Source organism: Daldinia caldariorum (assembly GCF_022478825.1).
Source record: "Daldinia caldariorum strain CBS 122874 unplaced genomic scaffold F4812scaffold_15, whole genome shotgun sequence".
In the NCBI taxonomy this organism is placed as follows: Eukaryota; Fungi; Ascomycota; class Sordariomycetes; order Xylariales; family Hypoxylaceae; genus Daldinia; species Daldinia caldariorum.
In genome coordinates, this window is record NW_025953051.1 from 623343 (window position 1) to 647224 (window position 23882).

General features: G+C 48.4%; 11 protein-coding genes across 11 annotated transcripts; 4 read left to right on the forward strand and 7 right to left on the reverse strand.

Annotated features, from left to right (window-relative positions):
* Positions 1 to 1123: 1123 nt before the first annotated feature.
* Positions 1124 to 3511, reverse strand: F4812DRAFT_438801 (lysyl-tRNA synthetase). The gene is made up of 2 exons (XM_047935027.1): positions 3368 to 3511; positions 1124 to 3147 (listed from the first exon to the last, which is right to left on the reverse strand). The coding sequence occupies exon 2, from the start codon at positions 3138 to 3140 to the stop codon at positions 1347 to 1349; it is 1794 nt and encodes a 597-aa protein (XP_047787769.1). The 5' UTR covers positions 3141 to 3147; positions 3368 to 3511; the 3' UTR covers positions 1124 to 1346.
* Positions 3512 to 3809: 298 nt separating this feature from the next.
* Positions 3810 to 4168, forward strand: F4812DRAFT_452404 (mitochondrial import inner membrane translocase subunit TIM10; the record flags this gene model as incomplete). Its single annotated transcript, XM_047936344.1, has 2 exons — positions 3810 to 3907; positions 3976 to 4168. The coding sequence occupies 2 exons, from the start codon at positions 3810 to 3812 to the stop codon at positions 4166 to 4168; spliced, it is 291 nt and encodes a 96-aa protein (XP_047787770.1).
* Positions 4169 to 5378: 1210 nt separating this feature from the next.
* F4812DRAFT_124429 (adenylate kinase) lies at positions 5379 to 7197 on the forward strand. Its single transcript, XM_047929484.1, has one exon. The coding sequence runs from the start codon at positions 5926 to 5928 to the stop codon at positions 6706 to 6708; it is 783 nt and encodes a 260-aa protein (XP_047787771.1). The 5' UTR covers positions 5379 to 5925; the 3' UTR covers positions 6709 to 7197.
* Positions 6991 to 7807, reverse strand: F4812DRAFT_466423 (uncharacterized protein). The gene has a single exon (XM_047938546.1). It carries the CDS (start codon positions 7746 to 7748, stop codon positions 7272 to 7274), a length of 477 nt encoding a protein of 158 aa, XP_047787772.1. The 5' UTR covers positions 7749 to 7807; the 3' UTR covers positions 6991 to 7271.
* Positions 7808 to 8041: 234 nt separating this feature from the next.
* On the forward strand, positions 8042 to 9622 carry F4812DRAFT_124488 (nucleoside hydrolase). The gene is made up of 2 exons (XM_047929486.1): positions 8042 to 8584; positions 8695 to 9622. The coding sequence occupies exons 1-2, from the start codon at positions 8235 to 8237 to the stop codon at positions 9455 to 9457; spliced, it is 1113 nt and encodes a 370-aa protein (XP_047787773.1). The 5' UTR covers positions 8042 to 8234; the 3' UTR covers positions 9458 to 9622.
* On the reverse strand, positions 9623 to 11025 carry F4812DRAFT_124472 (uncharacterized protein). The gene is made up of 2 exons (XM_047929485.1): positions 10346 to 11025; positions 9623 to 10276 (listed from the first exon to the last, which is right to left on the reverse strand). Exons 1-2 carry the CDS (start codon positions 10466 to 10468, stop codon positions 9788 to 9790), a joined length of 612 nt encoding a protein of 203 aa, XP_047787774.1. The 5' UTR covers positions 10469 to 11025; the 3' UTR covers positions 9623 to 9787.
* On the reverse strand, positions 10547 to 10950 carry F4812DRAFT_461771 (uncharacterized protein; the record flags this gene model as incomplete). The annotated part of the gene is made up of 2 exons (XM_047937919.1): positions 10547 to 10822; positions 10918 to 10950. The coding sequence occupies 2 exons, from the start codon at positions 10948 to 10950 to the stop codon at positions 10547 to 10549; spliced, it is 309 nt and encodes a 102-aa protein (XP_047787775.1).
* A 781-nt stretch (positions 11026 to 11806) lies between the features above and the next one.
* On the forward strand, positions 11807 to 14851 carry F4812DRAFT_124548 (glycoside hydrolase family 76 protein). The gene is made up of 2 exons (XM_047929487.1): positions 11807 to 12175; positions 12227 to 14851. Exon 2 carries the CDS (start codon positions 12279 to 12281, stop codon positions 14187 to 14189), a length of 1911 nt encoding a protein of 636 aa, XP_047787776.1. The 5' UTR covers positions 11807 to 12175; positions 12227 to 12278; the 3' UTR covers positions 14190 to 14851.
* Positions 14852 to 15515: 664 nt separating this feature from the next.
* F4812DRAFT_438841 (ER lumen protein retaining receptor-domain-containing protein) lies at positions 15516 to 17349 on the reverse strand. The gene is made up of 4 exons (XM_047935028.1): positions 16969 to 17349; positions 16809 to 16893; positions 16411 to 16679; positions 15516 to 16310 (listed from the first exon to the last, which is right to left on the reverse strand). Exons 1-4 carry the CDS (start codon positions 16981 to 16983, stop codon positions 15594 to 15596), a joined length of 1086 nt encoding a protein of 361 aa, XP_047787777.1. The 5' UTR covers positions 16984 to 17349; the 3' UTR covers positions 15516 to 15593.
* A 234-nt stretch (positions 17350 to 17583) lies between these two features.
* Positions 17584 to 20235, reverse strand: F4812DRAFT_438843 (uncharacterized protein). Its single transcript, XM_047935029.1, has one exon. The coding sequence runs from the start codon at positions 20097 to 20099 to the stop codon at positions 18141 to 18143; it is 1959 nt and encodes a 652-aa protein (XP_047787778.1). The 5' UTR covers positions 20100 to 20235; the 3' UTR covers positions 17584 to 18140.
* On the reverse strand, positions 19929 to 21018 carry F4812DRAFT_124569 (uncharacterized protein). Its single transcript, XM_047929488.1, has one exon. The coding sequence runs from the start codon at positions 20874 to 20876 to the stop codon at positions 20220 to 20222; it is 657 nt and encodes a 218-aa protein (XP_047787779.1). The 5' UTR covers positions 20877 to 21018; the 3' UTR covers positions 19929 to 20219.
* Positions 21019 to 23882: the final 2864 nt, after the last annotated feature.

Below are 23882 nucleotides of genomic sequence, written 5' to 3' on the forward strand. Positions count from 1 at the left end.
TTTTTTTTTTTATTTTTCTTGTCCCCCCCGCCCCCCCCCCTTGCCTATCACAAAAAACCCCCTCCACAAAAAAAACCAACCCAAAAAAAAAAAAAAAAAAAAAAAAAAAAAAAAAAAAAAAAAGAGTAAAAGAAAAAAGTAAGAGAAAAAAAACTGTGTTTAGACTGAGCATCGTCCTTCGGCGTTCCGGTAATATGAACCATGCAACTAGAACATCGAGTTTGCATCCCGAATCGGCCTAGATACCACGGCACAAGTCAACAGTAGACAGCATGAGTTCTCAGCAAGACTCGATGCGGGCCCGACTGGAATGGAGTGCATGATATGAGGGGAGATCTGATGATACCCCAGACCACACACACAGAAACTGTGGTGGTGGCCGAAGCCGAGGATTTCCGGCATATGCGATGATATTGTTGTTGTTTATCTCCTGTACTATTTCTTCGCGCAGATTTCTTTCTTCCGCCGAGAACTATCTTACTTTTCTGATAGCTAGTAGGCAAATAAATAAACCAAGATGTCATGCCGCAAGGCAACTAACTACAAATCCCCGCCTTACCTAGGTATGTAGGTACCTCATGAGTACCTGATCTGGCTACTGGCCTGTAATGTGCTGTGCTTCTTATGAAATGGACCGACCACCTAGGACCTAGGGACCCAAGATGGTGGTGGTATTTACCTATGATAACAGCCTGAGACTACCTAGATCTAAGGTACCCCAGGTACTTACCTATGCTAACATGAATTCTGGAACGGTTTTGGGAGTACAACGGAGTGGCGGAGGTGGGGGTGTTATTGCAATAGGAAATAAATCAAGAAAACTCAACCGGGGGAGGCCGTGCCGAATAGACCCACTCCGCCTCCGATGCGGGAGCAAGCTTGGAGGCGGATGCGACCTGAGTATGTTGTGCTAAAGGTCGGGAGGCAGTTACGCACCTAATCTAATTTACCTAGGTAGGTACGAGAGAATAGGGATTCATAGGGAAGTTACGAGATACTGTCACGGATGCTTCTTTTTTCATATAGCAGCACATCGTCCTAGGGGGGCTGCTGGGGTATGAACTTCCTAACCCCTACGTATATTTTCCCAACATGGCGCAATCTTGAAGCGCTTACCACGCCGGGAACTTGATAATATTTGCCCTCAGCATCAAACGTCACCGTTAAGATGGACCACGGAGCCCTAGTGATATAAGTATCATGTAGGTCCCTATCGTTGAGCTCAGCATCGTCAATTCGTGTGGTTTCTCTTTGTTAATGGATGTGCAAGCTTTCTTTTTTTGCTACCTATATACAAGGGGTATCATTTCTATGTCTATATGTTCTACACAATGGAGTAGAGATTACTAGTCCTTAGCAGCCTGACGAATCGAGACAACATTTCTCAACGTTCCAAAGCTGAGGACGTCACCTATCCTCGGGGCACCGGAAAGCAGCATGACTAGCCTATCTACGCCGCAGCCCCAACCCCCTGTAGGTGGCAGCCCGTGTTGCAAGGCCTGGACATAGCTCTTGTCTACTTCGCCGTGATCCTCGCTTTCCGGCGACATGGCCTTTTGCGTCTCGAGTTGTAGCTCGAATTTACGCTGCTGCTCGAATGGATCGTTTTCCTCCTCGTACATATTAGCCATCTCGCGGTCTTTTATGAACAGTTCGGCGCGAGCGGATACGAGCTGGCCCGTCTTGGGACAGACGAAGGATTTTGAGAGGGGTGCCATGCAGGCAGGATGATATGTGATGAAAACAGGCTCGTCGCGAGAAAGCGGCTCCAGATATTTGCCTGCAAGCTCGTCTAGAAGCTCAACCAGCGTTAAGGATGAGCCTTGGGCGAAATCTATTCGGTCTCCCAGGATTTCTATGAGCTTGGGGAGTGCATCAGCTTCCGAGAGATTTGGGATTTTGATTCTGAGAATATCTTCTAGCGTTGGGATGAACTCAATCTGCTTCCACTTTTTCTCGGGCAGTTGAATCTTGGAGTTTTCAAGGAATTTGAGCTGATTTTGTGCTAGGTGTTCGACATGGTTGACAAGACGAGTGATAAGATCCTCAGTCATGGAAATCAAATCGTCCAAGTTGGAGTAAGCAGAATAGAACTCGCACATGGTGAATTCTGGGTTATGGGTAGTATCGATGCCCTCATTGCGGAAGCATTGGCCAATCTCAAAGACCTTGTCATTTCCGCCAACGATCAGGCGCTTGAGCCATAACTCAGGGGCAATCCGCATTGCCAGCTCTTTTTGAGCGAACTCCGTCGCGAATGTCAGAAATGGGCGGGCAGCAGCGCCACCAGCGTAGTCTGCCAAGACAGGGGTTTGGACTTCTAAAAAGTCTTTCTCATGGAAGAAATCCCGCATGGACTTAATGATGCTGGAGCGAAGGCGGAAGATATCCGATGTTCGTCGATTAGCAAGTAGATCCAGATGTTTGTTCAAGACCATAGTCTCCTGATTGATCAATTTGTGAGGGAGTGGTGCCAGACCAGGACTAAGCAGTGTGGGAAGCTCATGCGCCTTTAATGTTAGTTCACCGGCGTGCGTTCGCGTTGCCGTACCTTTGACGGAGATGATGTCACCACGGAGGAGTGGGCGTACGGCATCCTTGAACTGCTCGGGTTCAGGCTTCGGATCTGAAAAGTGACTCAAACAAATCATGACTTGGACTTGCTGATATCCACCCATGAGGTTGAGGAAGACGAGCTTCGACCCAGCCCTCCTTACTGACATGACCCGGCCTTCCAGCACAACTTCCTCAGAGGCATTGGTTACATCCTGGTACCTTTCCCGAAAGCTCGGGACACTCATTCGGTTAGGTCGGGGGCCAAGCCTTGGATAACGAAGTGCATTGTATTCCTTTAACTTCTGCACTCGGGAGTTAACAGTAAGCCGGCGGGGAGTTGGGGATACCGCATCAGGAGCAGGACTGTCCGAGTTGGCCGTTGCTGTTGCGGGTCTCTCGGGTGCTGAGCTATGTACGCATCTGCTCCGGGAAGCGCTGTGTACCTGTCCTGGGCCGTGCGAACCCTTGCACCTTACGGGATCACGATAACTAACAGAGAAGAACCGCGCATAGACAGATGCCCGAGGTGATGGCATTTGGTATAGATATGGGCGCAGGAACCTTAAGTAGTGCCCATTGTCCATCGCGAGACTGGAAGCTGTTAGCTACGTTCATGATGCCATATATAGATAGGTACATAAGATAAATCTATAAAGAAGACGACGAGTCAAATTCAGATAGGGTGAAAGTGAGATCAAGCACCATAGAAATGGTGTCAGTCGCAACGGTTCTTAAAGCAATATCATCATAATGAGGTAGAATAGGTAATTTTAATGAATAGGAGAGATAGGTATTCATAGTATATACTCACAGTTAAAAAAAAAAGATAAATAAAAATAAAATAAAAATAAGAAATAGCTTGCGCTGCAAGCTTCCTCCAAGAACCCCGACAACCGACACCTCCTTGCTTTTTTTTATATTTTTTTTTTATCGAATTCTTAAAAATGCGTGTGTTGCAATGGGATGTGATACATAACCTTTTTTTTTTCTAATAATTTTCTTTTTAACTTTTAACTCGTACCCAACTTTTTTTTCTGCCGGAGTTGTTCCGAATATCGCTGTTAATCCGAAGAGATGATTGGTTTACCTTAGGTAAGCTTGATTGATATTCCTATCTCTTATCGAGAACTCTTTAAGCTTCTGAAGTCGTTTTATTCAAGTTCTGCATCAACGCAGATAAAAATCCGGCAAATTAATAAGAAGCTGTCTACCTCTAACCTAACTTAAACCAGCCCCTACGTCAGCCGCCCAAGATGTCTTTCCTCGGCTTCGGTAGACCCCAACCCACTTCGGAGGAGAAGATCGCAGCTGTCCAAGCTGAGATGAAACTCCTGACCCAGATGCACGACCGGTAAGGTTATAGACCTGAGTCTCTCTTATAAAGGGACTAGCCAAGATATAACTAACACTATTTTCTAGTCTCACAAAGGCGTGTGCGAAGAAGTGTGTTCCCAACGACTACCGAGAATCCGAACTCAACAAGGGCGAAAGCGTCTGCCTCGACCGATGTGCTGCCAAGTTCTTCGACGTACATCTGAAAGTATCGGAATTGTTGCAGCAGGAGATGCAAAACAAAGGAGCTGGCGGAGGCGGGTTCGGCTTTGGTGGTTAATGCGAAGGAACAGTTTTCTGCGATATTCGACGAAACTATAGCGGGCTATTGTAACGATTGTACGACATAGAGACTAGGAGGTTAGGATGAACCTGATGATATAACATTAGGTACCTATCCAGGGGCTCTCATTACAGATTCGAGGGCATATTTGGCTGATCTATCGAACGCGCCAGAGCTATACTACAAATAGATTGGCTACATCGAGTTGGTCCTAAAAATGAAGATTCTCCTCATCCATTTCTAATCGCAAGTACATTGTTAAAAGGATCGAGAGTTTCTTAGATGGGCCCCCTAAGACTTGGCGGAACGGCGCTCTAGGAGATAGCTATGAGCTTGCTCTACATACTAAAGCGCATGCCTCTTTAGTGAACTGGGACTGCTAAGGATGACGTGATTGTGCAATGCTACCAACGCACGTATGGCGATGCTTTCTTGAAAACGAAATACCTAATATACCTTAGGTTAGGTTAGGTAGGTATTTTACTATGTATGTTGGGTATGGTTAATGTGAATCGGCACGGTTGCAAGGATGTCTTGTTGACATATTTTACAACAGGAAAGTGTCGCTATACCTAGGCGTAATGCAATGCTCAGATGGTATGTTCCACGGTATTGGATCGATCCTACGCGATCGACGTTGTAGTCTGAAGCTATGATCGGTAACCGACGTTGGTATGTACAGAAGACCGAGGACGAACGGGTTCACATGCTACCGGGATATACCGGGATAAACCGGGAGTATGGAATAAGGATGCTTAGGTAGTCCTAACTTAACGCAAGGGTTTCTCGAACTTTGAACTTTGGGATGACGACGTTAGAATCTGGGGTATGCGGGGTAAAGAGTTGTAAAACAAAGACTACTTGCATTAGGTACCTGATCGTGGAACTGCAAGATGCACTTGGACTTATTCTTAAAAGAGACGCTGTATAAAATTGCACGGCCTGAAAGTATGCTACGGATTTATTAAATATATGACATGATTGTGTAACCTTAACTACCTGTAGGCTGTAAAGAACATTAAATAAGCGTAAGGTACGTACCTTCGGAGTTTTCTTATCTGATCTCAGCAACTTTACATAGTAGGTAACTTTTAAGGCAGCCATCCTGCCAACCCTGCTGGTTAACTCCGATTAAACTTGGTCCGAGCTTCCCGTGGGTCTTCCCAAAGTCTGCAGCCGTGGGGGCTTTGGGGAAAGTCCGGTCTTCGGGTATCGAATGATCTCAACAATTGGTGGGAACTCTGTGTGACAAGGTTTTTAATGAGTTTCTAAGCAAATCTCGTTGGTCGATCCTTCTCTTTTACATTTCCATAGTACGGAATCCGTTCCCTCGCTGCAACGCGCAGTCGCATCTGCCCATCTTATACTCTACCTAGGTACCTGTATACCTATATATACTATACACCTGTACCTACCTACCTAAGGTGACTATATCCTTTATCACTTTGATCTTTTTCATCTTCGCCCAATCACCTAATAATCATAACCGTTATAATTTTTTATGCTCTTTTAACATGATGGACTACTCTTAATCTGCGTCGTCTCTCTCTCTCCTCTTACCTAGATTCTTCCGCGGTCGCTGAGTGTCGCTTAAGGCCGTCGTAGTCTCGAAGCCCGATCTTAGATCTTCTGCGTTACACTACGTCGTTTCGCGACGCCCGAATCTCCCCGCAACAACATACTTCGGCCGATATCCTCGCCCGATCGCATCCGAGAAAAAAAAAAACCCCTCTCCCACATATTCCCTTCGTACTATGCGCCTCCGCCGGGCTGCCCGCGTTATCCTCATAGGAGCACCTGGAGTAGGGAAAGGCACACAGTCCAAGCGACTTCTCACACGCTTTCCCCAGCTATCAGCCATCTCCTCTGGAGATCTCCTTCGCCACAATGTTAAAACCCGGACTCCTCTCGGTATTAAGGTCGAGAATACGATGAAGACCGGTGGCTTGGTTTCCGACGACTTGATATTACGCTTAATCACAAACGAGCTGGGCCGTCGTGGTTGGCTCTATGGCGGACGACCGAATTTTATGACCCTTTCGTCGTCGTCCGAGGCGGATACTTTCGGGTCCGCGCTCGAGGCCGATCCTCTTGCGGGGGCAAGCTTATCTCCGCAAGCATCCGAAGACCCCGCTGCTTCGTTTCTACTAGACGGCTTTCCTCGTACCGCCGCGCAAGCCCAGCGATTAGATGATATCGTACCCGTTAACTGGGTCGTCTCCTTACAGACCCCCTTCGATGTTATAATGGAGCGAATATCATCTCGCTGGGTTCATGAGCCGTCTGGCCGTGTCTATAATACCGCATTCAATGCGCCAAAGGTACCGGGCTTTGACGACGTGACGGGGGAACCGTTAGTACAACGAGCCGACGATACCGAGGAAGTGTACAGGGCGCGGTTCCAGAAGTTCCAGGAGACGAGCCAACCATTACTCGAACACTACGCCAAGAAGGGCGTTCTATGGGAGGTTCACGGTATGAGCAGCGATGAGATTAGCCCTAAACTCTATCAAGAGTTTGAAAATCGCTTTTTATGAACGTGTCGGAACACTTTCTGACCAGGGATGGGACGTGTAGGACTGGGGAAACGAATCAAGGTTGTGTATGATGGGATTTTTACATGGGCAACGAATTAAGCTCAGCTGGAGTTCAGGCGGGGGGTGGACAACGTGAGCGGATGGGTGACCAACGCGCTCTACCTTTGCGTACGCACTACGGTGGAATCTAGGGCTATGGGGATGACTTGAATACTATTATAGGAAAGCGCTCTGGAATAAATTTACGGCTCACAAGTCGATTCGCAGATGATATTGTCTAGATGTTGATGCGATCTACCAACTGACAAAGAATCAACGCCGGAGTACTCCGGCGTGGATGTGATTTATGTTCATAAAGTCGCGTGCTTTGCTTTGCTACCTAGGTACTTGATATCTAAGTCTTAAAATTTGCAGCCATATAAGTAAGATCAAGACATTAAAAGAGAGCGATTCCAATCGTCCTATTATATCCTTGTTACATTAATTATTTTTACAACTTGAAGCCAGCAATGCTTCGGTCCAGGTTAATACAAGGTAGATAGGTAGCTCCAATATGACACATCCTAGCCTGTCAAGTTCGATCTGACATCGTGGCACTTATAAGGGCCCACGCCGGTAACCTCCTGAATGATCGCGACCATGGGGCTCCTGCAGCAATGGGTCTTGAAGTCGGCAATCAGGCCCTTGTCGTTGAACGTGACGACGACGGCCTCCCAGAACGGGTCGACGGTCCTGTCGAGGCAGTCGTAGCGGTTGCTCATCTCGACGGAGATCTTGTAGTGCCCGCTGTCGAACCGGCCGACGACGCGGCGCTCCTCGATGCGCATGTTCCTCACGAGGTCCTTGACCCCCTGGATCACGCCCTTCCGCCCCAGGCTCGGCTCCCCCAGCTCCCGCATGCTGATCAGCCACGCGCGGCAGTCCTCGTCGAAGAAGTCGGCGAACTCCTCGAAGTCGGCGTCCGGCGAGGAGAGCGTTAGACCCGACCACACGTCGTAGAGGGCGTCGAGCTTGGCGTGTAGGGAGGCGGCTGTAGACATGCTGGGAATAGGGGTAGGTTAGGTACCTAAGGTAGTAGGGAAATTAGGCTTGATATATATTCTGTCTTGTAGAACGCGAATCTACCTGTATTGTATTATATAGGTACTTAGGTACTTTTCGTCTCCGTAAATGATTTGGACGTAGGTCGTCGCTAGGTGGAAAGGGGGTATCTGTTATTTATCGTATGCCGTTGTAATTAGTCGGTTTATACTAGACCTAAGGTGACCAGAATTCTTCACCTACATCAGGTACATAAATATATGTCATTTTGATTGTTTATATAAGTATTTGGTATATATTCTAATATTTATGTTGACTGACTGTTTTTTGTCTCGCCTATTCGTATTCATCGGCATTTCCGGGGATTGGATCTTTTCTTTTGCCCCTCCCTGCCTCCCTCTTCATCCTCCTTCAAACGCTCTCTCTCTCTTCTCACGCGCGCGCAACAACAAAAGCAAAGCCGCTTACCAATTCCTCACTCAGCGATGATCTTCGGCCGAACAGCTTGTTTCCTAATTGCGGCTGCTGCTGCTTCTTCGTCCGTGCTTGCGGACTGTGGCGTCGTCATTTCAAAGCGTCTTGGTAAGCCGGCGAATCCCGTCATTATCGACACGGACCTCTTCTCCGACGTCGATGACGCGGGCGCCTTGGCTGTCGCCAACGTCCTGCATAACTACGGGCTCGCGGACCTGCGTGGAGTCGCCGTGAACACGTGCTCGAGGTACGGCGCCCTAGCCGCCAGCGCGATCAACACGTATTTTGGCAACGGCGATATCCCCGTCGCGGCTCTCCGCCCGCTGACGAACGACACGTTTTTCGATAGTCGGGATTTCGTGTGAGTCCGACATGATAAATCAGACTGGTAAAGAAAAGAAAAGAAAATGTAAAATTACAGTAAAAATAAAAAAAACATGCGCGGCTGATGGCTTTATGATATGTTTATAGTCTGGGCGAATATACTAGCAAGGTGGCTCGCAACTGGCCTCGTTCGCTGAACGACTCCTCCGCCACGCCGACACCGGTCGAGCTGTACCGTAGAACCTTGTCCGCAGCGGAAGACCACAGCATAACCCTAATTTCCATCGGCTTCCTAACTAACATTGCCGAACTAATGAGCAGTCCTCCCGACACCATCGCATCTTCCACAGGCGCGTCTCTCGTATCGACGAAAGTCAAGGAGCTGGTGGTCATGGGCGGTCGGTACCCTTCCGGTAAGGAATTCAACTTCGCCGGCGACGATCCCTCGGCGACGTATAGTGTTGTGAATACCTGGCCGCGCGACGTCCCCGTTACGTACTCCGGCTTCGAGCTCGGCGCCGACATATTCTCCGGCGAGAAGCTCGCGGACTACGCGCCGCCGGGCTCGCCCGTGCTCGCGGCGTACCAGTGGTACGTGGGGCGATGCCGCACGGCTCGCGAGTCGTGGGACCCCGTCACCACGCTCTACGGGATATTAGGGCTCGACGGGTCCCCCGAGCTAGGGATCGAGCCGCTGTTCGAGTATGCGAACGAGCTCGGGTATAACGAAGTATCGGCAGACGGCTCGAACAGCTGGGTTGACGATGCCGGCGTTTCGAACCAGCACTGGTTGAAGCTTGCGAACGGTGTATCGAATGAGACTGTTGCGGGGCTCTTGACTCGGTTTTTGGCCCATGACCCTTCGGATAGGAGATGTTCTACGTACGGCCGCGAAGCCTTTAAGACCTGATTTACCGTATGGTCACGACCTACCTAGGATTTAAAGACAACGATGATGCGTTTTTCATGAGTCTTACGCAGGAGGCCGTTAGATTTTACTTGGCCAAGTATCAGCGCCAGGCTATCGTACCCTTTTGTCATCCAGAGAATACTCAGAGGACATGAGGATAGAATAAAGCCAACTGTATTTTTCTCCCTTCGTAAAGTCCTTATCAATTCGTTGCCTAATTGGATTTGCCCATCTCTCAAGACAACTCGGTTTCGTATAATGAACACCTAGGTAGTTAGGCAATTCAGCCAACCGGACTGAAAGAAACCTGATACCCGTAGGAACCATATTTTAAGAAACAAACCTCTTCCATTTCGGCATAACCCCCATGGATTCCACTACTTTGCTAGCAACTTCGAGGGCCGACTCCTCTCTAACCCTAACCAGATCCGAATCCGACTCGTCCCTCGGCGATATGATGCAGCATGGCTCCCCGGGCGTGTAAAGACAGTACACGAGTAGATCCAGTATCCAGCCATTCACCCCCGCCTTGAACATCTCTTGTGAGAGCCTGAAGCGCCCTTTTGAGGTGTTATACCGGACGTCCCATGGCCCACCGGTGACCATCTGGAAGGCGTCTAGTAATAGGTTTTGGCTCGTCTGGATCGAGCGCACCTTGAGAAAAAGGTTTGCCGTCTTGACTGGATTTTTCAAAGTCCCCGCGATAGCCTGTCCGATGCCTTCTAGCGTGGTCCCTGTAAATTCCTCGGTGCCCTTGTCGTAGATAATCGCACGGCGATTTCGAACGTCAAATCCCATCAAAATAAATTGTTTTAGTGCCTGGTGATTTCCAATCAGTACCTATCTCACGGTTCAACGACACATAAACCGTGTCCTGGGCGTCCTTACCCAGTCGATTGGAACGCTAGTCGCTATCCTGGTGAAGGTGAATTTTGGATTAATCCGGGCTACGCTCTCCAGGTGCTCAAGAATGGGCTCTCTACCAGTGCCGAGGAACCCGAATGCATGCATACGAAAGTTTTCAGGAGTGAGATTTACACTAGCCGTGCCGAAGGGCGTGAATTCATGCAGACTATTGGAATTAGGTCCCTAACTAAAATCGCCCAGGATGAAGCGTTTCGCACCCGCGACTACGGCGGCGTCGATTATCATGTTGTGCGTCGAAACGTCGACCAGACCAAGGATCGTGACTACCGCGTCCGCACCTCGTAGCAGCGGCATCAGTCTATCAAACGTGTACTGCGTCCTGATATGTGGGATGCCCGACGGGAATGTCGTCGTAGAATCGAGCCGGGCATGGATGAGCACGTGGAAGCCAGCTTGTACGAGCGCGGTTGCGATGGAAGTGGAGAAGCTGCCTATCGCCTAGTAGTCGTTAACAAGTTGGAGTCTCTTGCATTGGCGATATCTGAAGCAAAGGGACTCTAGCTGCCAACTGCATGTTGCTAGGTAGTACTTACACCAAATACGACAACATTTCGGATATTTGACATCATGTAGGCTTGTGAGGAAATTCTTAACTAAAGCTTTTTTTTATTCTATTAGGTACAATAGTGTATTTTTAAACTGCCTTTAAGCTGAAGCGGCGAATATTGATTACTGACGAAGATTGAAGAACTACAAAGCTAATGAGTATACCAGGTACTACTAAAGGTATAGGAAGATCTTGAGACGTGAGTTACCTAAGGCGAGACCAAAGGGAAAGAAAGCGTAATATTCAGGTGATATACTCTTTCCGGACATTAAGGCTCGGAATTACCTATAGGAACGTATCAACCTTCACGCATAAGAAAGCGGGATGCGGCTTAGGGGAGAGGCGATATCTTAGACCTCGAGAAGAGCTTTCCTTACTTGGAAACACGACTAAGAGGAGGAAGTTCAAAGCACAATTTCGTACCTTGAAAGTCTTAACTTATGTATCGACCTAGGTAGGTACTTAAAAAGCGACAAGATAGCTGGAAAAGGAACATATTGTTGTTGTTGTAATGCACCTTAAACTCGCATTTCTCACTGAAGAAGTAGTCACTAAAGAAGCTACTAAGACAGCGTAGGACTGAGGACTGAGACTATTAAGTTTAACTGAGCACTTCGTGCCCTGTTACTTGAATAGAAATAGCCAAAGCTAACTAAAATAATTGATGCAAATACTTTAGAACGAAGTATTCTCGGGGCTGTTTGGAACTGAAGATGGGGTTAATTTGATGTTGTATTAGGGAAACGTTTTCTAGTAGTGGGCCTAGCCCTGCAAAACTCAGTACATGCCTGTATTGTACCTAGAAATACCCCTACAGAACCTTAGTCAATCCGTACCTGACTAAGAGATGAATAAAATTCAATCTAGTACTGATCGAGTTAGGTCAATGTACCCCGGACAATGTGCCCGGACTCAGCTGACATTTTAGCAGCAAATAATTTCCACTACCCAGAAATTGAATCCACTGAATCCCCAATCTTCAATCTCCATCTCATTCAGCTCTTTTTACAGCCTCGATCTTGATTTTTCTTTTTTTTTGAAGGGCAAATGCGACGGCGGCTTTAACGCTCACCTCGTTTCATCGAAGCGTAGCATTGCTTTAGTCGAGTTGCATAGATTTGAAAGATATATCTCTTATTTCGATCTCGGTTCCGCGGCGCCATTTGCAATTAATTCTTGCGCGCATCGTTCCACGTTTTTGTATCCATATTGATGTCTGAATAACTCCGGACTTTCACTAAATAGTCGATAACACCAATGGCCATGGTTTGAATTTCGCTTACCATCCTTAACAGTTCCCTATTCTTATTTTCCCATTGCTCCTTCAGTTGGGCACCTGTAGTCAAGATGACTCTATCGTTCATTACCGTCAAATTACTTTTCGCTGTCCTATTCGTCGGTGATGCCACCTACGGTTTATCCAGCCCTAGCGCGCGGGAGTCGTCATCGATAGAGGAATGTCCGGTCTTCTTTGATACAGATAAGCGATGCGATCCTATCGCGTCTATAAGCTTCTTCCCGCCTCTATTGGCGCGGTTTGACAAGGAGAAGTCACCTCATTCCCCAGATTTAAACGTCCTGGCCGATCTTCTCGATGCGATGCACGTTATGCAGACGGAATATTTCGCGCCGTGGCTCGGCACCTGGCCCGATTCCATCGACTGGACCGCCGCCGTTATGGGTACACACATCTCGGGGGCCGTGCGTAGTCTTTCCGAAGCCTTAGTGCACATCAACTCGGACAAGGAAAACGCCATAGACGTGAAGTTGGAGTTAAATCTGGTTGACAGATACTTCACTCAACTTACGGCATATTACTTCGGCCAAGACGCTTTTGCGATTCGAAATGAGGCATACGACGATATCCTCTGGGTGGTTCTCGGCTGGCTCGAGACCATTCAGCTGGTAAACATGCATAGCGATCTTCATTTTAAGTCAAACGAAGAAGACGGAGGTGCCGCGCCCGAAATGAAGAACATTCGAGGGATTAATGACTACTTTGCAAATCAGCCTTATCATGGAAACATTTGGGTTCCTGCCTTTGCTCATCGTGCGCGCATCTTCTGGGATCTAGCATTAAACGGGTGGGACACAAAGCTGTGTGGTGGCGGCATGGTCTGGAACCCTCGTCTTTTGCCATACAAAAATGCTATTACCAATGAGCTATTTATCGCGGCTTCGATATCCATGTATCTATACTTCCCCGGAGACGATAACACGTCGCCATTCTCTAACGCTGGGACTCCTCAGGGGCCACCTCATACGCGTAACGGGCCGAGAGATGCGAAATACCTGAAAGCTGCCGTAGAGGGCTATAAATGGCTTGTCAATTCTAACATGACTGACCGCCGAGGCCTTTACACAGACGGTTTTCACATCAAGGGATATACCGACGTGGGGAATAACAACACGAAGTGCGATGAACGGAATGATATGGTTCTCTCATATAATCAAGGTGTCTTACTCACTGGTCTGCGCGGACTCTGGGAAGCCACCGGCGCCCCATCATTCCTCTCGGATGGGCACAAGCTGATCCAGAATGTGATCAAGGCAACTGGTTATAGCCTTGCATGGGACGCGCCTCTCCAAACCCTCATGAGGCTGTATCCCGGGGAGCTTCCAAAATGGTATGGCTTGGGCCGGCTGGGCGTTATGGAAGATCCGTGCGATGCGAGCGGGACTTGCAGCCAGGATGGCCAGACATTCAAAGGTATTTTCTTCCACCATCTGACGGCCTTCTGTGCGCCTCTGACCGCGCCCGATACCAACGTCGACAAGCGCGCCTTCGACATGGTGAAAGAAGCCCACAGCAGAGCCTGTTCGTTCTACGGAGGCTGGCTGAAGCACAACGCGCAGGCGGCTTTGCTAACCCGTGACGAGCACGGCAAGTTTGGGCAATGGTGGACCGCCGGGCTGCTCCTGCGTCACTGGGCTGGCCCGTGGCCTACTATGGCGAACGATGGGGTGCCTCATAAGAGGGGCGTCGACTATCGTAACTACGGCGTGCCCAATGACACCACCTGGAGAGCTCCACCTCCTAGTAAAGACAAGCCCGGCGTCCACCTGCCGGTTGAGAGGCCCTTCGTAAATCTAGACCAAGCGCAGAAACCATTGCGCGGCTCTAGGGAGGAGAAACGCCAGACGCAAGACGCTAGCTCGAAGGACCCGAACACGCGCGGCCGCGGGAGAACCGTCGAGACCCAAGGTGGTGGACTAGCACTTCTTCGAGCGTATTGGAATATCGCGCATACACCTTAGCGAGGCGAGAAAGTCAGCGTAGTAGTAGCAGTAGTAGTCAGCGCAGCATCTCTTTTTTTTTTTTTCATTAGTTGGATTAGTCAGATAGATAGATAGAAGGGGGTGGTGGGATCGTCAGCTTATTATTGGCATTTAGTAGGATATATAGTATAGTCGGAACTATGTATGGGCAAACTACAAACGAGTCAGCAAGCTGGATAAAGTCTCCATGTATTGAACTACATTACAGGTATACGCGAATATAGGTGCCGTTGAGGGTGGATGATGGATAGAGTTAAGACGCCGTGTTAGGAGGTAAGTAAGTGCCTAGAGGTAGGTAGGGTTAAGCGTAAGTTATATACATGCGTTGGTCTTTCGCTATTGGTGGATGATATACGTTGGACTAGATGGGATACCTACCTAGGTATATATAGTGGCATCTATACACTGTTTCCTCGAATATACATATACATCTACAGGCTCATTGACTCTAGGTAGGTAGTATTCGAACTAGTGGTTGGATACTATTATAGACAGCGACGGCGTATCTACGTCTATAGTGCAAGGTACGCTTTTGTCTAATGGAATAGCTTCTTCTATATTACTATAGGTATACCTTAGGTACCTGGTAACCTAACATTAGCTCTGTACTATGGTGATTTTCTTAACTCACAATCTCACAAAATAACGTCCCTTTGCAACAGGGACAAGCCCTTTTACTTCAGGTACCTTAGCTAGGTAACCTGCTCCCCGTATACTAGTGATTTTATGTAGTATACCTGTTAAGCCATTAGAAACAAATCCTGTACGTGAACAAAAACGCACCGCACAATCATTGAATTTAGGTACTCTTCTCCTCAAACCAGTCCCACCGAAGTGGTTGGTCGATATCTCTTTACTTCCGCTCGCCTGTTGCTATACAATGGTTCTTTACATACATGTTATACCTCAGTTATACTGTTATCTAATTGACCTAGCCTAGCCTAGCCCTAGTAGTTTTGGTTGGCTTACCCTGCCTGCGCCTGGCCTGGCCTGGTCTGATTCCATCTCACACAACATCTCGTCTCTTCGTCCCTTGCCCAATGCAAGATGGGAAGGGAAATGTGACAAACAGGGCTATGAGAACCAAAAGGGCGAGCCTGCTAGCAGTATCTTTAAACAACGACGGCAATAACAACAACAATGACGAATATCCTTCCCAACAACAATCCCGTGACATGAACAAAACCATGACTCCAGATTTGCGCGTACGCCTCCGTCCGTGATTCCCGTTATGTAAAACAGTACAATTAGGTAGTTGACACATTTCTCTCTCCATTTAATCCTCCTCCTCCTCCTCTTCCTCCTCGTGGCCATTCGAATGTCAGGTAGGTACAGGTAAAGTTAGGCCCTTAAGAAGCCCCCTTCCCGCATTCAGCCTATAGCTCACGTCTCCCGCCATTCGCTTCCGTTCGTAACTCCATTCGCACTCTTACTCGGCTCCGAGTGCGACGGCGCAGCAGCCGGCTCCGGTAGCCCCTCATCATCGTCGTCATCTTCTTCAAGGACCCGAGCAAGCTCGTCGGGATCCCTCATCCTGGCATCCGGGTCCACAGCCGCGTCGCTGAAGTCGTCGTTGCTGCTGCTACTGCCGCGATTCCGCTGCTGCTCGTGCTCGTGAACACCCTCGTCGGCACTAATCGAGATACCCCTGGAACCCCACCTCGACCTACGCTGCTGCTGCTGCTGACCATTGCCGCCGCCGCCGCCGAGAGCCGGGGCGCTCTCCTCGTCGTCCGTCTCGGCGGCCTGGAAGCGCTTGTTCCCGAAGATGCGAGCGAGCAGCCAACCGCGGCGGATGTCGTCCGAGTCGACGATGCCGCCGGCGCGGAGCTTGACGCGCTGGCGGGTATAGTAGACCCAGAAGAAGTCGACGTACAAGGCGGTCTGGATGACGCCGAAGATGACGGACACGGCGTTGGGCTTGCGGTCGTTGACGTCGAGCTCCCGCCAGATCCAGTTGAGGATGTACAGGGCCCGGTACGAACCCAGCGTCAGCAGGTAGAAGGAGTCGATGACGGTCGGCACGTTGGTCTGTCGGAGGAGGAGGAGCTGCGGGAGCACGCATACGGACTCGAGGATTAGGGAGAAGTCGTACATCCACTGCGTATATTGCGCGCGCGCGCGTGCGTTAGCTTTTAACTCCAGCGCTGGGTGAAGGGAATAGGTATAGGGGGGAAAGGTGGAAAACAGGAGGACTAACCGTGAAGAAACCCCAGCGCCTCTCGAAGATCAGCATGACGAAGGGGGATATGAACAGGGAGCCCATGAGGACGACGGCGCCGAGCTTCCAGGAGATCTCGCGCTCCCTGGTGCGCGGGAACAACCAGCGCATGATGGCGATGATGTAGAAGGAGGAGAGGATGTAGAAGAGCTTGAAGAAGTAGTTCCAGGTGGACGTCTCGCTGAAGAAGTCCGTGTACCTCGTGCAGAAGACGACGGCGTAGAAGGCTTGGGTGATCATGGAGACGCCTGGTCCGGTAGGGGATTGTATTAGCTGACTGTCATTAAAGCTCCGGGATAGAGAGTGGGGGGGACTTTGCTTGGAGGGGAGGGAGGAGGGGGGAAGGGGGGAAGGGGGGAAGGGGGGTTATACTATACCTTCAGCGCTCCTGTTTCGATGGATGGAGAATATGAGGATACATTTGGAGAGGAGATGGGAGCAGTCTCCCAGTATTCGGAAGATCTAAGAGATTAGTTGATCGTTGTTAGTATAATTCTTAAGAGTATATATATAGGGGAAGTAAATATAGAGACTAACATTCCAAGCAGCCATTTTGACTAGTGGCTCCTCCTGGAGCTATAGCCAGCTCTCTTGGTGATAGGTGGGTGGGTGGATAGTTGGATGGTTGAAGGTGAACCTATTCTCTGGCGGCTCTGATTTTGCAAGTCAGAGCCGCAGAAGCAGGTTGTATGTACAAGGAGTTGAGATGATAAAATCCGTGGGAAATTCTCACAGAGACTTCCGACGAATTTACCTCACGAGGGAGAGATAAAAAAAAAGAAAAGAAAAAAAAGAGAAAGAAAGGTGGTCTTATTATGTTAGGTACCTGTTTTAATAAACTGTAAGCTGATTACAGATTACAGGAGAGGTTGTCGCGAAAAAGGTGTGATGCAAGTTGCACGGCGATGACGGCCATTTGCCATTACGTGTATCCTAGAAGTGGATCCCAACTTGTTACACCGATGCCACCATAATAAGGTTAGCACCATTTACCTTAGGTACGGACCAGGGGCACTGGTATACCTATGATGTACATAGTACATACATGTACGGTTTATGATGGATCAATATCTATGTGGTTGTGGCTGGTGTTTTCAAGTTAGTACATGTAGCCACGATCTATGTGCTTTTATTCTTATCCCTAAACGCCACACAACACCAAAACCAACTACATCTCATCACCGTCGAAGTTGAGGCACCTTATGTATTATTATTATTATCATCATCATTGGCACTCAATAAAAGTTTGCGATCAGAATTCATCGTATGGAATTTCATAACTAACCCTACGAACGGGTACCTTGATAATAAGAAAGAAAAAAACGACACGAGGTCCATTTGACTAAATATATAGCATATGGATTCATTAAGTGCCCAGTAGAAACGGACTATTAGAGAAATGAACGAACGTTGCAACAATCTTTTTACTCCTTCTCATCCTTCTCGTCCTCCTCGTAAAACACGAATCGTAAAATCATAGCGGCGAAATCATAGCCTTGTAGGCTTGCGAATCGACCGTGGTCGTAATGCAAATGCAAAGCAAGAAAGCTGCAAATGTTGGGTATATCCCCTTCCTTGCCCTAAGTGGCAACGAATCCTCGGTATGTCCGAGGACTCTTCTCCATCTCTCCCTCTCTCCCTCTCTCCTTCTCCTCGTCCCTATCACCCTCGAGACCCTATCGTCTCCTATCTCCTTCTCTTCCTTTACCCTATAGGCCTAGGGCCGGATGGTCGACCTTGATGACGCCAAAGAGGTTGCGGTCGTAGTAGACCTCGAGCTTGCCTGTGGCCGCGTTGAAGCGGACCTCGGTGCGGCCGTCGTCCTTGAACAACATGGCGAATCGCTCCGCCTTCCGCACGTGCCTTCGCTTTAGGCTCGCTGACATCTCCTCAGACGCCGTGATCTCACCGACGGTCTTCTCATCGTAGGTGATAAGACCGAACATGATTTTACGAACGGGTCTGTAGGATATGATCTTTGTACGGCCATCTTGCTGGAAGAGATGGCCCGGGAGAGCGGTCATGGACGCGTTGGCGCCAGGTGCATTGGCAGCCGGTGCGTTTGCAACCGGCGCGTTGCCAAGAGGCACGTCGGCAGGAGCCACAGGAGCCACAGGAGCCACAGGAGCCACAGGAGCCACAGAAGCCACAGGAGCCATGGGAGCCATAGGAGCCACAGGAGCCGCAGGAGCGTCGGCGGCGGCGTTTCCGGCGGCAGCATTGGCGGGAGGTGCGACCACAAGCGCCGCAACGCTGTTGTTGATACCCGGTGCGTTGGCCCCAGCCCTAACCGGGGGGGCATCCGGGATATCCACGGGAGGGTCTCGCGAGCTTCGCAGCGGGTCGTGGACCTGGAAGATCCGCGAAGGCGGACTCTCGTAATTGTCGTAGGCAGGGAGAGGGTTCGGCAGGTGGTCGATCTCGATATCGCCGACGTAGACGCTGTCGAAGCGGACGCGAATTCGTCGGAACCAGAAGTAAGGCACCAGCGAGGTGCGATCGTGGATGCCGCTCATGATGTAGTGGATGATCATGTCCACGTTGAAGCCGCGGATCTGCGGCAATTCTTCCTGGAAGAAGTTGGCTACGCCGACATGTTGTCCATCGAAATGGACAACCCGAGAGTATCTGTTCGGGCCATTTTGCAGTAGCTTGGTTCGGCCGTCGCAAAACAGATGCGGGTACAATTGCTGCATTTCATTCGCCATTTCTATTTCGGCCATGGTGTGAATCTGAGGATTTTTGAGGGTATCATAAACTCTTTGAAATGTTGTACCAAGACCAGGCGGATGCGAAACAGAGAAATTAGGTTGCTCTTGAAGTTGTAGTTGCAGTGTAAGGTGAAATTTTTCTGCGCTGGTAGATTGAACTGAACTTTGGCTGCCTGTAGGGTCCGCATTAATTCCGGATGCACTGTTTGACTCAGTCCTGGAACCTCCCAAAAAGCTCTGCCTAGTAACCAGTCGTCGCCTAGTTCGCACCCGTCGGCCAGGTTGGCCACTCCCTGACGCATGGGACCCAACCTGCGTACCATTGCTGCTGCTGCTAGCAGGACCTGCACTAGTAATGGGTTGTTGGTTGGCATTAGAACCCTCAGCATTAAAGCCTTCCGAGGCCTCTGGACGTTCACGACCATCATCATCCCCCTCTTCATAAATAGCACTCAGGCACAACTTGAGCTTGAAATCAAGCCCTTTATCGCGTAGAACCCACAACCCTGGTTCGCGGAGTTCGAAAACTCCATATCGCGTCTGAAGACGATTATTACTCTGAGCCTGATTTTGACCTGACCCTTCTGCGGAAGATTCCATCGGGAGTTCGCGATCTTCAAATAAGTCATCCAAGTTTGTTCTCTGTCTCTTGGAGGCGCGGGGGTCGCTTATCGATGGAGCCAAATGGACAGGCCGGCCAGACTGCTCAAGCTGACGAGACGAAGTTGCCAAGGCCAAGGGCTGGTTGTTTCGTCCACTCGCCCCCTTATATATTTCTAGCCAGGCCCCTAATGACACATCAAATGGCGTTGTAGTTCCGAGAAGACTAGTCCATTTCGACCAATCTATTAGAGGGGTTTGGTGAAGAGTAAACGGCAGTAAACAGCTCACTGGTGGCTCGAAATCAGTATATGAACACCAGTCCACCTTAGCTCTCGCTTTCCAGCCCTCTTCCATATACTTTCGGAACACAGGCCAGCGAGGAGGCTGCGCGTTCGGGAAACCCCTGTTGGGCGCTTCATGTTCCCAGAAGCTAGTTTTACCATCCCATCGTAGTTTGAGCCAATCCAAGACCGCCTAAGCCTCGACTGGTCTACAGTTTCTGATGAACGTGTGCACCTTTTCACGTAGTAATGTTTCGCGATGATGACAAGTGCTGCATGGCTTGGTAATGAACCCCGTAGCAAGGCGCAGTGAAATAGCCTCTCTTCCTTGGCCCAACCAGGTCCACTTCCACAGAGTTGAATTGAACTCCATCTCCACGTCTTTGATGCCGAACTTAGGTCTCTCCAAGGAAAGCCCAGTGATCTCTTCGGAAATGAACGAGGGTGTTCCGCACAGATAGCAGTAAGGAATCCGGAGAGTCAGGACTCGTTGAGACTCTTCGCTTAGCCGAGCTGACCAACTGTTGTCTATTACCATCTCCTTCGAAACTGTTGTTGAGGTACCGTTTCTGTCGACCTTTTCTTTGTTCATCTTTGGGCCCTCGACTCTCGTCGGGGCATCTTGCAGATGCCTGGAGGCGCAATGATCACAGAATTGCGAAATCATACGAGACGATTCGGCCGGCGGCCAAAAAAGGGTTGGGCAATGAATACGGACGGAGGGCTCGGCTAGAGATTGTCGAGAGTGCTCATGGTTCATCTTACTCTGGACTATATCGTTGCAAGGTAGAAAACCATGTTGGGCGACCTCTGAACACTCAGGGCAACGGAATGCTGTGATCTTACACATCGTGCCTGAACACAGCACGTAAAGCTAGCTGTGCTATCAAAGAGTATACTATTGATGATGTAATAGTCAGTATCTTTACAATATTGATAACACATGAGCTTTTATCAAGCCTTACCTAGTGGGACTCGATGATAGACCTATAGGATGAGTAGGTAGTAATGATACAAGTACCTATGTATCAGAAGCTTCTTGAGATGACTGTTATCAAAAGCCTTGATTACCGAAGAGGCCGAATAAGACTATCTAGTATTAGAGAGAGGTCAGTTGAACATATCACATATCACATATCACATAACATAACCCAATAGGTAGTAAAAGCAACGGTCACTCAAGTTGGGAATAGGGTTTGCCCTGCGAAAGGAATTTGGAAATCATCATACCTAGGTAAGATAGTGAATGAGAGAGTGATGGATGACTGGCAAAGGCCTGTCTAGGGAAAGATCAACGATATGAAGGCTTGATAGAGACCGAGAGTGTAATATCAGGTAGCGTAAGGGTCACTTTCGCGATAGAAGACTCGTCGGAACACCAGAGATATTGAAGATGTAAGGTAAACAGTGCAGTAAGTGCATTCAGGGATGTAAGAAATGAAGTGGGATGGGTAGAGGAAATTTTTAAAAAGTTACCTTTTGTGCGATGGCAGATTTAAATACACAACGCTTGGGAAGTGTGGGCTAAGTTGCTCCTGTCAGTTGCTCCGTAATGTTTTCCGGCAGGGCACAGCAATGGCAAGGGGGACGTACCTAACTCCTAGTCGGCGGCGAGTACGCTGCGACCGATGATGATAGGTCTCCGATGCAAGTGGGAGATCGCTAGGAGGTCCAGGGCACTCTTCACGTACCTAGAGACCTGATGGGAGGAGGTAAACACTTACGTCTGAGAACTGGCAGATCAGTAGAGATGCGCGTATGTTTTGAGGCTGCTTGAGATGGTAGTTGTATCAGGAACTTTTCCCAATTTCAAGAAACTATCTGAGTGGGAACAAGATGGTGGGGGAGGTGGTAGCATGGGTGGTTTCTGTTTGGTTTATGTTTTAGAAGTGGCAGCTGGACCTGCTTGTACATGGAGGGCAATGTCCTAGTATGGTACTCCTTCCTGCTGTTTTGGGGATGGTATGGATAAAAAGAATGTTCCGGAATGAGTTAGTTTGAGATAACATCGTCTGGTTGGTTTCGTATAGTCGTTATGTTGTTGTATAGGCGTCCTATGGGCGTTCTATAGGCTGAATGCTGTGGCTTTTTATAGAGTTGCCGAGGCGTCTTATAGTTGTTCCATAGGCATTCTACAGAGGCTCTTAATAGTGTCGCCGGTAAAATCTTTATAGTCTAGTAAGAGACTGAGCCTGGTGAATATAGAGTTGCGGTGGCGCCGTATAGGCTAAGTATAAAAACTCTTATAATGCCGTCGTCAGAAAGTCTTATAGTGTTACCAACAGAAGCCCCTATAGTTGCACTGACGGAAGCCCTTATAGTTGAATAAGGCTACATGATATCTTGAGTTATGTATCTACTTGACTTATTTCTGGCATAAAAGGTTTTCATGAAGCATTTATGCGCGTAGGAAAATTATCTATGTGATTACAAGTTGTTTTGTTAAAAGGGGGTACTGGAGTGATCAAAAGCGGACAGTCAAGCTAGAAATAACCTCCATAATTACACGCGGAAAGATAGTCAGGAAGTAGGACAGCCAGTGTCACAAAGGTAGACGAGGAAATCACGTAAAAGGGAAAAAGACCAACAAAGAAATTCACTCTGCAATTGCCCTAGGTACCTTATATCCCTACAACACATGTGATTTCATGACAGTTTCGCAATTTTATTGCATCTTTTACACAGTTGTCTCCCTAATAGAGCCGTTTCATATGGTACCTGTCTACCTTTACATATAACCTCGAATTGCACGCCAGAAATTAATAGAACAGGAATTTCCTGTGATATCAAATACATGCATTGTATCTAGGCATTATTTGCCGTTGTTACATTTGAAGATGGTTTCTTCAATTTCGTCAAATACAAGCTTAGCACTAACATGGACACCCAATGCACAAGCTATATCCAAATCAACCACATTTGTCAAACAGTCTCTCATATGTTTCTGTTCTATTGCATTAAATTCAAAATACGTCCGCATTTCTCCAGCTATTGTAGGATTCCCCAGTACAACTATCGGCAATGTCTTTGGAGCTAATACTGAATATAATATTGCCATATCTGGAGGCGTTATACTCGCCAGTGGTAACATAGCCCAAGCATGAACAAGCACATAATCAATACTTCTTTTACAATACCACTGGAACGCCCAAGACATTTAGGCTTGCCACTACTTTCGAGCTGTCATGATGTGGGGTGCAATAGCATGGAAACAACTTCGATGCTCTGCAAGTATTTAATTCTAAGTTAGCTATGGGAGACTGTAGCCATACCCTTGGGACATACTACACCTGTCCTTTGTTCTAGATGTCTTATATAGATTCACGACACATGCTACACTGATCAGAGGTTCAGAATTTTGTCAAAATAACGTACTACTCTTTTAACCAAGTACCTAAGGTATGTATTATGTCAGTGTACCCCATAACCAAGTTAATGCCGTCCTTTTTTCCAAACAAGTGATGTGATCGTCGGAAGGATGGCAGAAAAGCATAGGAGACTGGCTCAAACCCTTCTGTTTTAAAAGAGGACGAAAGACAGTAGCGATGCGTGCCGTTATTCTAGTATCTGCAAGGTATGATCACTGAGCTAGGGATATGTATTTGTAAAGTTGTATGTCGGGCAAGTTGATTATCATATCATGCATGTTAGACTTCATGTCAGCTTTTCGAAGGTATGAGTGAGTCTCGTGTTCTATGAGACTGCCTTGGAATCTATGCCTAAAGGTATACTGTCGCATTTACGTCGTGCTTAAACCTAAGGGGAATATAAAAGGAGCTATACCGGATAAGAAGAAAAGGTCATTTGTATAGAGGTTCGGCCATTTAGTCACTATAGAGCTTTTTAGGAGCTCCCG

What these genes read in the sequence shown, in the direction of transcription:
- F4812DRAFT_124569 (XM_047929488.1), bottom strand. Translation starts at nt 20,876, where the DNA reads ATGTGTAAGATCACAGCATTCCGTTGCCCTGAGTGTTCAGAGGTCGCC.
- F4812DRAFT_438841 (XM_047935028.1), bottom strand. An exon ending in TCGAAACAGGAGCGCTGAAG is followed by an intron (nt 16,680 to 16,808) that starts GTATAGTATAAC and finishes CTACCGGACCAG; the next exon opens with GCGTCTCCATGATCACCCAA. An exon ending in GGCGCTGGGGTTTCTTCACG is followed by an intron (nt 16,311 to 16,410) that starts GTTAGTCCTCCT and finishes CAATATACGCAG; the next exon opens with TGGATGTACGACTTCTCCCT.
- F4812DRAFT_124548 (XM_047929487.1), top strand. Translation starts at nt 12,279, where the DNA reads ATGACTCTATCGTTCATTACCGTCAAATTACTTTTCGCTGTCCTATTC.
- F4812DRAFT_466423 (XM_047938546.1), bottom strand. Translation starts at nt 7,748, where the DNA reads ATGTCTACAGCCGCCTCCCTACACGCCAAGCTCGACGCCCTCTACGAC.
- F4812DRAFT_438843 (XM_047935029.1), bottom strand. Translation starts at nt 20,099, where the DNA reads ATGGAAGAGGGCTGGAAAGCGAGAGCTAAGGTGGACTGGTGTTCATAT.
- F4812DRAFT_124429 (XM_047929484.1), top strand. Translation starts at nt 5,926, where the DNA reads ATGCGCCTCCGCCGGGCTGCCCGCGTTATCCTCATAGGAGCACCTGGA.
- F4812DRAFT_124472 (XM_047929485.1), bottom strand. Translation starts at nt 10,468, where the DNA reads ATGCATGCATTCGGGTTCCTCGGCACTGGTAGAGAGCCCATTCTTGAG. An exon ending in CTAGCGTTCCAATCGACTGG is followed by an intron (nt 10,277 to 10,345) that starts GTAAGGACGCCC and finishes GGAAATCACCAG; the next exon opens with GCACTAAAACAATTTATTTT.
- F4812DRAFT_438801 (XM_047935027.1), bottom strand. Translation starts at nt 3,140, where the DNA reads ATGGACAATGGGCACTACTTAAGGTTCCTGCGCCCATATCTATACCAA.
- F4812DRAFT_124488 (XM_047929486.1), top strand. Translation starts at nt 8,235, where the DNA reads ATGATCTTCGGCCGAACAGCTTGTTTCCTAATTGCGGCTGCTGCTGCT. An exon ending in TTCGATAGTCGGGATTTCGT is followed by an intron (nt 8,585 to 8,694) that starts GTGAGTCCGACA and finishes ATATGTTTATAG; the next exon opens with TCTGGGCGAATATACTAGCA.